General features: G+C 35.9%; 1 protein-coding gene across 3 annotated transcripts; it reads left to right on the forward strand.

Moving 5' to 3' along the window:
• The first annotated feature begins 522 nt into the window (after positions 1-522).
• On the forward strand, positions 523-6921 carry LOC136218240 (pentatricopeptide repeat-containing protein At1g03100, mitochondrial). Of its 3 annotated transcripts, XM_066005029.1 has the most exons (6): positions 523-916; positions 1271-1347; positions 2760-5590; positions 5697-5888; positions 6314-6424; positions 6710-6921. In XM_066005029.1, the coding sequence occupies exon 3, from the start codon at positions 2808-2810 to the stop codon at positions 5169-5171; it is 2364 nt and encodes a 787-aa protein (XP_065861101.1). In that variant the 5' UTR covers positions 523-916; positions 1271-1347; positions 2760-2807; the 3' UTR covers positions 5172-5590; positions 5697-5888; positions 6314-6424; positions 6710-6921. The 3 variants fall into 3 exon arrangements, with proteins under 3 accessions (XP_065861101.1, XP_065861100.1, XP_065861099.1); XM_066005028.1 differs by lacking the exon at positions 1271-1347 and having other exon boundaries at positions 2760-5596; XM_066005027.1 differs by lacking the exon at positions 1271-1347.
• Positions 6922-10336: the final 3415 nt, after the last annotated feature.

A 10336-nucleotide genomic window follows, 5' to 3' on the forward strand; every position in this document is an offset into this window, starting at 1 on the left:
CAGAAAAAACAGCATATACTTACATTTTTTGATGAACCCAATATGATAAACTGGGAAAAACGATGAAAATAACGTAGAATCACCATTTCTTCGAACGAGCAGGAAATGGAAGATGAAGAACCATGACTTCGTTTTCTAGGATTAGGAAGTTGCAGAATCAAGAGATGAAGAGAGGAAGAAGAGAAATTCATTGTGATTTGGAGAAATGAACCAGATTTCGTGGAATTTAAAGGAAGATAGGAATATCAAAAGTCTTGGAATCATTAATGGAGGAGCTGCGTTTCGCGCAACCAAGGAGAAGAGGGGAGAGAACGTTCGCGTAAGGGAGGAAGTGGGAAGATTAGGGGTATTATGGGAAAGTCACATAAAATCAGTCTAGATATGTAGTAGATTGAGTAAATGGGTTAAATATGTAAATGGACCTCCCATTTGACCTAGTTTTGTAATTTTCCCATATTTATTAGGTATCACCTATTATTAAACTTAGTTAACCCAAAGCTAAGTAATCAATCCATTGGTTGTGTCATAATCTCATAGAACTCTTCTCCCCCAAAACCCTAATTGCAGCACCAAAACCTCAAACCCTAATTAGAAGAGAGGTTTGTTTGTAGTCAAAAAAAGAAGAGAGGTTTGAGAACTAAAGATTAATATAATTTAATCACTCTTCATGCACCCATCCAACCATGACAATCCAATTAGCTTTTATTGGCCATCGTTAATTAACCGAGAACCGATTCTTATCGGAGTTAAATTGATGGCTGCGACTATGAGCACTGGCTTGTCGTTTTGAAGTTCCAAAATGACCCAAAATCCACGAAAGAGGAAATGATTAATGCTTATATCAAACTGGGTGTTATTGTTGGCAGACTGCGTCCGGTGCTTTGATTTCTGAAGAGCTTTCCTTAAAAGTCTAAAGGTATTGCGTTTTTGCGTCCTTTAATCAGCTGGGTTTCAGAATTTAGCCTTATTATTATTATTATTTGGCTTTAGAAAGTTATTTGGTAATCCTTGATTCGTTTCATACTATGGCGCTTCCTCTGCTTCATGACAGGTTCAGATGCTGATTGAGTCACATTTGTTCCTAAGTTTTTCATTTTGTGATTCAAGGAATTATTTTATACATTATTCAAATTTTGGATATTTGATAGAATAACCCAAATATCCACTAGAAACCATTTGCCCTAGTTTCATTTTCTCTCTAATCCTTTCATCACTTCATTGTTTTGTATCACCTTGACTAAGGATGAGACTCTTCGTCCGATTTCTATAGGGATGAAAATGAAATGGAGAACCCTTAAGTTCGAGAAACTTAGATCAGGTGCATTCTACAAGACTCATGGACATGAGGTAGGAATATAGATTCTAAACTTTTCTATTAGATTCGTAATTGTGTTTTGGAAGTATGATAAGTATTTGATACATGCAGAGGGTTTCATCCAAAAGTTTAGGTTTTTTTTTTTTTGTGGGTTATCTTGTATCACTTTGAACTTGATGGAAAGAAATTAATTTTGGTGGTATTTGATTTTTTTGATGAAGAATTTCAACCTTCTATTTTGTCCCGGATATGCAAATTAGATTTAGTTATTGCTGTGAATTAGTTCAAACTTTACCTTCTTTTTCATCTTTTCTTACTGAGTTCTGAAATATAAAATTATTCCCAGTACTTTGAATCCTATGGTCAATCAATTCCGTAAATATGGACATTTCTTTTTGTTAAACACTTCTTAATCCGGACCTCTATTCCTTCATTTTATAGACTTTTTGGCTTTCGATGATTTCTTAATCTCATCATTTTTTCCGTTTCTCTGATATGAGTAGCACTGGAATTAGAATGAACTAGACAAAGAAAGAGTTGAAGATAGAATTTGGAGTAAAGAAGACATAAATCAATAAGCTAATTTCTCTGGTTTAACTTTTAGTGGAAGTTAAGTTTGTGGTTTGCTGTGTTGTAATTTATAGGATTCTGTTGTTATTGGTCTGCTTATAGTTAAGACTAGATATTAGGATTTATTTGTGCTTCTGATTGTGCTTGTTGAGAAATGACAAGGTTATGGAGCAAATTACATTTTTTAGAACCAAAACAGTGTTATTTGTTATATAGTATTGTCAAATAATTCAGTTTAAATACATTCATGATAAATACCCAGCACCTATCCTCCTTGACCCTAAATATGAATTATTCTTGACATTATTAAAAGGGGAATCTTAGTGTTTAGATCCTAAAAACTGTTGTTTTCCTTTTAAGCATAAAAGAGAAACGAGGTTCTTTATTGGTATAAATTGTCATTAGTATCATAACATTGATCCTAAGCATAACTTGTTGCTTCTCAAGTCTATCTCACAATCGATGCTGTCCTTAATATTCCAAAACCAATTTCTGTTAAAAAAAATTCCCTGACAAAGCACTAGCAATTGCAGGCAAATTGATCAGCTCTCTTCTTCAGCTCCACTTCTATTTTCAATTCAAGCTAGCTTTTTAGAAATGATCATTTGGTGTGAGTATTACCTTGTCTCTAGTCTATGTTTTTCTAATTATGATGTTGCGAACGTATGGTGAGTTTTATCTGTTTGATAAAATGCCCTGTTGAGAACAAACATTCTATTGTTACCCTGTTCAGTTCTATTCTGAAAACTTTTTTTGGAGTTCTTGTTGTCGTTTTCCTTCTCCCTTTGAGACTTAACGTACTCCTTTTAACATATATAAATATCATTTAAGACTTCATTATGCTAACAATTTTGATTTCATTTGCTGGTAACAGGTTTAGTTAAAAGGCCAAAGATTCCCATTTTTTTGCTATTTGGTTGAAATGATGCTGTCTTTAAGGAAATTGAGCAATGGGTTCACAGTTAGTTCCCCTAGAATTTTATTGTCCCTACTTTTTAATGATGGATTTAATGCTGCTCGGATTTCCAGACACCAGTTACCAATTTCTTTGAATCAGGGGCCTGCCTGTGAGGTCATTAGATTGACCACCTTCCTTTTTCCAAATGTTGTTTTAGGAATTTCTAATGTGGTCGGTCATCAAGTGCATTCTTTATCTACTGTGGCTGGACCTATCTTGGTTCAGGCTCGAGACACTGGTAAACTAAGCATGGAAATAGAAAATGCAATTGATGAGCATAGAGTTAATGATGCTTGGACATTGTTTGAACAACACATGCAGATAGAAGGGTTTCCTCGAAAATTTATTGTAAATAAGCTACTAGCATGTTGTGCTGAAAGCATGGATGTTCAGTGGCTTGAGAAGGCATATGTCTTGGTGGAACAGGCAATTGAGGAAAGTAAACAGAATTTGTTGGAAAAAGATCCTCTTATTTATCTCTCCTTTGGTCTTGCCAAATGTGCTTTGCCAGTTCCAGCATCAACTATTTTAAGGAAGTTGGTGGCAATGGAACTATATCCCCCTGTGGCTGCTTGGTCAGCAATCTTGGGCTTCATGTCCCTAACAGCTCCTGGAGCTTACCTTGCTGCTGAGCTGATACATGAAATAGGTTACTTGTTCCAAGATGGGAGGGTGGATTCTCGTAAAAAGAGCAATGCACCTTTGATTGCTATGAAGCCTAATACTACTGCTGTGAACATTGCTTTGGCTGGGTGCCTCTTGTTTGGTACAACAAGGAAAGCTGAGGCGCTCCTTGACATGACTCCTCGTATAGGTGTTAAAGTCGATCCAAGCTTCTTAATCATCATGGCACATATATATGAGAGGAATGGGAGAAGAGAAGAACTGAAGAAACTTCAGAGACATGTAGATGAAATCCACAGTTTAACTGATATTCACTTTCGACAGTTCTATAATTGTTTGTTAAAATGCCATTTGAAATTTGGTGATCTTGATTCTGCTTCAAACATGGTTTTGAAAATGCTTCAGAAGGCAAAGGAAGCACAGAATGCTCTTGCTGCAGCAAAGCTTGTTGCTGGAGCAAATAGTTGGTCCTCTGACAGACGTGTTTCTGTGGAAAGCTTGAACCAAAGACAACCAGATGGCTTAAGTGAAGATACATTAAATGGAGAAGATCCCATAATTTCTTATGAAGAGTTCTCTAAGGACCGAAAGTTCTTGAAACTTGATGCAGAGGCAAAGAGACTACTTGAGATTCTCTTAGCAAAGTTGCAGACGCAAGTTGAATTAATAACAACAGATCGCGGTATTCTTCAGCCTACTGAAAGAATTTACTTGAAACTGGTCAAGGCTTTTCTAGAATCTGGCAAGATTAAGGAGTTGGCTGATTTTCTTATCAAGGCAGAGAAAGAAGGTTCTCCTGCTTCAAATGATGATTCAATCTTGGTTCATGTCATCAATTCTTGTATCTCACTTGGGTGGTTAGATCAGGCTCACGACCTTCTTGATGAGATGCGTTTGACCGGGGTTAGAGTAAGTTCTTCTGTATATGCCTCTCTTTTAGCTGCATATTGTAAAGCTAATAGACTAGGAGAGGTCGCATCACTTTTACGAGATGCTCGTAGAGCAGGAATCCAACTAGATTCAAGCAGTTATGAGTCATTGATTGAAACCCGAATCCTACAAAAAGATACTCAAGGAGCACTCCACCTGTTTAAAGAGATGAAAGATGCTAAAATACCAAGAGCTGGTCATAAGGAATTTGAGTTGTTGGTTAAGGGATGTGCTGAGGGGGGTGAGGCAAGGTTCATGGCAAAGCTCTTGCAGGAAATCAAGGAAGGACAGACAGTGGATTCTGGAGTTCATGATTGGAATAATGTAATCCACTTTTTCTCTAGAAAAAGATTGATGCATGATGCTGAGAAGGCTTTGAAGAAGATGACGAGTCTAGGGCATAACCCAAATGCACAAACATTTCATTCTATGGTAACTGGTTATGCTGCTGTTGGAGGGAAATATGTGGAGGTAACAGAACTATGGGGTGAAATGAAAGTTCTTGCTTCATCCACCTCAATGAAGTTTGACCAGGAACTCCTGGATTCTGTACTTTATACATTCGTAAGAGGTGGATTTTTCGTTCGTGCGAATGAAGTTGTGAGTATGATGGAGAAAGAAAATATGTTCATTGACAAGTACAAGTTCCGAACCCTGTTCTTGAAGTACCATAAAACACTTCATAAGGGAAAAGCTCCCAAATTCCAGACAGAAGGACAATTAAAAAAGAGAGAAGCGGCATTGAGTTTTAAGAAATGGGTGGGGTTGAACTGAGGAAACTTTTGTTCTTCTTTCACTACAGCAAAAGTGGCCTTTAGCAGCCTTTTTGTAGAAGCCATTAGCTGTAGTTGCAGCAGTCCCAATGGGCTTAACTGAAAAGTATCTATGTATTAGTAAATGGGGTGGGCCCATAAACTGTCACTAGAGACAGCCCGCTAAATTTACCATCATTCCAGCTATTTACTGCAAATCCTCAATTCCAGTGATATGAGGACAAGTTGTATCCTCAATTTCAGTTATACTACAGTGACTCCACATCTGCAAATCCTCAATTCCTTCGGAATACTCTAAGTTTGTTGTTTGGAAAAGGAATTGAAGGAATGTGTTCTGTGGTTTTGTAGAATGATAAAACCTCTAATTCAGACTTATTCAGACACTGACTCTTCATTCTCACTAAATTCATCTCTCCACAGGTTCAGGTTCATCTCATAGACTCATATATATTTATTGTTTTTTCTTGGCTTTCCATCTGATTTTGTTCTTGAATCTGTATTTCGGATTTTTTGTGCTTAATTTCAGTACATCATTGGTGTAAAGACTATCACAATTGTCACACTGTTAAAACGTCGCACCAGATAAACTTGGATAAACGAAATGTCATGGACAGGATTGCTTTTACCGGCGGCTTTGCTGTGGTTTTGAACACATTGCCTGTATGGGTGATAAATATAGCTCCAACTATCATGAATAGTGCCTTGCCTGCTATTTATGGTATGGGTTTCTTGGGTGCCTTGCTTTCTGGCTTCTGTTAATTTTGATAAATATTAGTAGTCTATTACTTTGATTACCTATGGGTCTGATTCCTTTCTATACTGATATAGGAAGTCTGTGATTTGCATTGTATCACTGGACTATTGGGACGTAAATTTGTGTTATTAGATGCCGTTATACAGTTATTTTTATACCAGATTTTGCTTAATCTATCAAAATGTAAGGAATTGAATGTTAATGTAAAACAATTGATACCAACCATATTGATTTGTTGGAGCTCATCAAGAAGTTCGAATTATGTTCATAAATTTATGATTAACTGAGTTAAATTGGTTTTGTTAAGAGCCATTCAGCTCACCATCATCACAACCTCCTCTTCCATGTCTAATTTATGATAAACTGATTTGAGTTATATACTTAAACAGAATGGCGGCCAACACAGTAGCTGAACATGCTCTCTCGCATGGAATCGACAACTCCAGCAGACCCCGGCCTAGAGCATAGCTGCAGCTCAGATGAGTACTGGAAGTTACAGGGTAAACAAACCCTTTCTTCAACTTTACTAATGCTACATAGTTTAGTTTTGACTTGCAAATATCGCCCGTATAGTTTATATTTCAAAATTTCTAAATGATTAGTTCAATTATCTAGCATTTGTAGAGTGGTATTTACTTTTTTTGGGGGGCTTTTAATTCCTTGAAAAGTGTTGGGTTCCATCAAAACACAAGAATAGAGGATTTTGAAAGAACAAGTTGATGATGGGGCTCTGCTTGTACGCTGAGAATTCCATTCTAATTTATAACTTTTGGATCATTGTGCAGCTGAAGTTGGATTATGTAAGAGTGTCAGATGAGAGTTTTACTAGCTGGCAGTCCACAGACACAAGGTCGTGAATTATGTAATAGAACATGGACGCCACATTATCTGTGCTCGAATTGGATGAGACATTTGAATATAATTTTAGGGTACCCAAATTGTATTTAAGTTGTGTTTGTAAAATTCTTTTATGTATGGAACAGGTGATTCTCTGGAATTGCTTTATAATCTCATTAAATGATGAGTCGATCTTTCTCAGGGCAAATGAACTGCTCCACGACTTTAAGCTTTCCTAATATCCGTGGACTTAGAGCAACTCTAGTGATTGGAGGGTTGCACACCCTCCAACCACTCCATCTCACCAATTTCTAAACCCTCTCAACAAAACAACTCCAAAAAAAAAAATCATTTCTAGTGGTTAGTTACAATCACGGGTCCTACGCGTCATATAATATTTAATTTTCATTACTTTTAATCAATTAACCTATTTTATAATAATAATAAAATTCATTAATGAATTAATATTAATTAAATAAAAATCTACCAATATTTAATATTAATCGAATAAATTTATATAATTTGAATAATTTATTTAATTGGATTTAAATAGGTAAATATAATTTATTTTCTCCGAATTTTAATCGATTTTAGTAATTAACAAAAGTCCATTACATTAAGGAAACATACATTTGAAAAAAACGAACAAGGTAAATGCATTAAATTAAAAGGAAAACATGATTGAAAGAGAAATTTTTTTAGACATTCAAATAGTAATATCGGTGATTCTGAAATGTTCCCAGATGTGCTCAACTAGATCCAATTTTAGTTGACCGTGCATGTTTCTATCGCGGATTTGTAAATCCCTTGCGAGATAAACAGCAAAATCCGGAACAGGCCCATGTTGAATGTCATCAGAAACTATAGGCTGAGAAAATTCCTCAGTTGGAAAGTTTCTTAAGTAAGTGTGTCTCTCATTTTCAACAATCATGTTATGTAATATTACACAAGCATCCATAATGTCGTGGAGTTTTTTTATGCCAAGTACGTGCTGGTCCACGTACTATTGCAAATCGGGCTTGAAGTACCCCGAATGCTCGTTCAACATCTTTCCGTGTGCTCTCATGCCTTTGTTTGTAACATATTCGTTTCGGGTCATTAGCATGTGGAAAGCTTTTCACAAAAGCAGCTCATTCGGGATAGATACCATCAGTTAGATAATATCTCATATTATATGTCTTGTTGTTAACAGTAAACTGAACCGTCGGTGCTGTTCCTTTTAAATTATCTTGGAACAAATTGGATCTGCTCAAAACATTAAGGTCATTATTGGACCCAGCAACACCGAAATATGCGTGCCAAATCCAAAGATCGACTGAAGCGACTGCTTCAAGCATGATTGTTGGATATCCATAATCTCCTCGGGTATATTGCCCCTTCCATGCAACTGAACAATTCTTCCATGCCCAATGCATGCAGTCAAGACTGCAAAGCATCTCAAGGAACCCATGGTGTTCCTCGTGCATCTGAATTAAACGTTGTACATCGGCAACATTAGGCCTCCTCATATACACAGGCCCATACATCTCGATAATAGCACGACAAAATTTTTCCACACATTCTAATGTTGTGCACTCACTAATTTTTATGTATTCATCAAAAGCATTAGCCGGAGATCCATACGCAAGTATGCGCATAGCTGCTATACATTTTTGGAGTGGAGACAAGCCACTTCTTTTTGCCGCATCGACCCTTTGTTGGAAATATGTTGTGTGATTTCCAAGGTCTTCCACTATACGTTGGAACAAATTTCGACTCATCCGGAACCGTCTGCGAAAAACTTCAGCTGAATAAACTGGTTCAGCAGCAAAGTAGTCATTATACAGACGTTCTGCAGCAGCTTCTCAATCACGTCTTATATATTTTCTCCTTCGAGGTTCAGAATTGTGGTCGGCTTGTTGTTGTACTTGTTGAAGTAAATAAAGATCAAGTTCATCATCCTCTTGAATCATTTCAATCGCACTTTGTATTCATGCCATATTCTTTCTAAAGTTGTCAAAATCTAATTCATTTCATGAGATTTATAAAGCTTATCCATTCTCTATTTGTGAAAAATGGGATGAACATCGTTTCGTATCCAGACGACTGGAAGAAGTTTGTGCACAGAAAAACAACTACCTCATTGGTCAAAATTGGAATGATGGTCCTTGGCGAAATCTTCCAAACGACTATTCAGAAACAATAGAGGAATATAAAGAGATATATCTTGCAGAGGAGTCTGTTGGGGTTTATGTTAATTCAGAAAACATGGAGTATTATGAAGATGATGACGACGATATCGATTATGAATTTATGAATTTGTCGCCAAGCCATGAGCCCATCAATAGGAGGGATTGGTAATTTCAATGTTATTTTTAGTATTTTCAAGCCATGTATGTTTAGTATTTTTAATGTTGTTATTTTTCGTATTTTCGATGTAATTTTCAGTATTTTCAGTATTTTTAATGAAGTAATTTTCGTATTTTTAATGTTGTAATTTTCGTATTTTCGATGTAATTTTCAGTATTTTTAATGAAGTACTTATTTATTTATAAAAAACTTAAAAATTAAAGTTCATTAAATAAATACATATAACATAATAAAAATTAAAGTTCATTAAAAATTAAAGTTCATTAAATAAATACACATAACATAATAAAAATTAAAGTTCATTAAAAATTAAAGTTCATTAAATAAATACACATAACATAATAAAAAATAAAAACATAACATAACATAATAAAAATAAAAACATAACATAACATGCATTAAAATTCATACTTAGTCCTAATATAGTGGCACATTTTACGGTGATCTGCTAGAGCTTCATCATCCATAGTCGAGGTATCTTTACCAAGGATTGCGAAATCTTGTACACGAATTTTCTGAAGACGATTTACTTCCCGCTGTTGAACTGCACGAGCAATAATATCAAGAGATGATTGTCGTTTCTCTCTATCCACTTTTAACTCATCCCAATCTAAGCCATCAGGTATATTGGCAGTGTTTTTAGCTTTAGCGGCTTTTTTTGCTGCCTTCTGACCAATTGGATGTTGTTCGACCGCTTCGTGTGTTCCACCCTCAATTGCCTCCTGAGCCGAGCCTGAAGAAGTGTAGGCACCTGAAGCAGAATTTTTTGTTCTTTTTGAAGAACCTTGTGCTTTGTTTTTATTTGAAAACTCATGCCACTTAGGCTGCCCTTTGAGGATTTCCCAACAATGTATATAAGTAAATTTTTTATTACATCTTTGAGTAAATAGCTCATTAGCACTACTAATTACATGTGCTTCATCGTGACCGCTTGGGTGGCTCTCCCTAATGGTAGTGTATGCTCCATGAAAACCAGATACATCCTTACTAATTTTGTACCAATGACAGGAAGTTGTTTGGTCATTCACATCAGGACCTTCCTTCTTCCACTGATTATGGTAACTTGCAATTTTCTTCCAATAATCCCTCTTCGCTTAATCTGTGCCCACCATTGGATCTGTGGTTATTATCAGCCAATTCTGGAATTAAATGTACATCACGTATATTTGTCCACTTCATTTTCGTTGATTTTTGATTGTTTGCATTTGGTTCCAGAACTATTGGAA

Source organism: Euphorbia lathyris, chromosome 2 (assembly GCF_963576675.1).
Source record: "Euphorbia lathyris chromosome 2, ddEupLath1.1, whole genome shotgun sequence".
Lineage (NCBI taxonomy): Eukaryota > Viridiplantae > Streptophyta > Magnoliopsida > Malpighiales > Euphorbiaceae > Euphorbia > Euphorbia lathyris.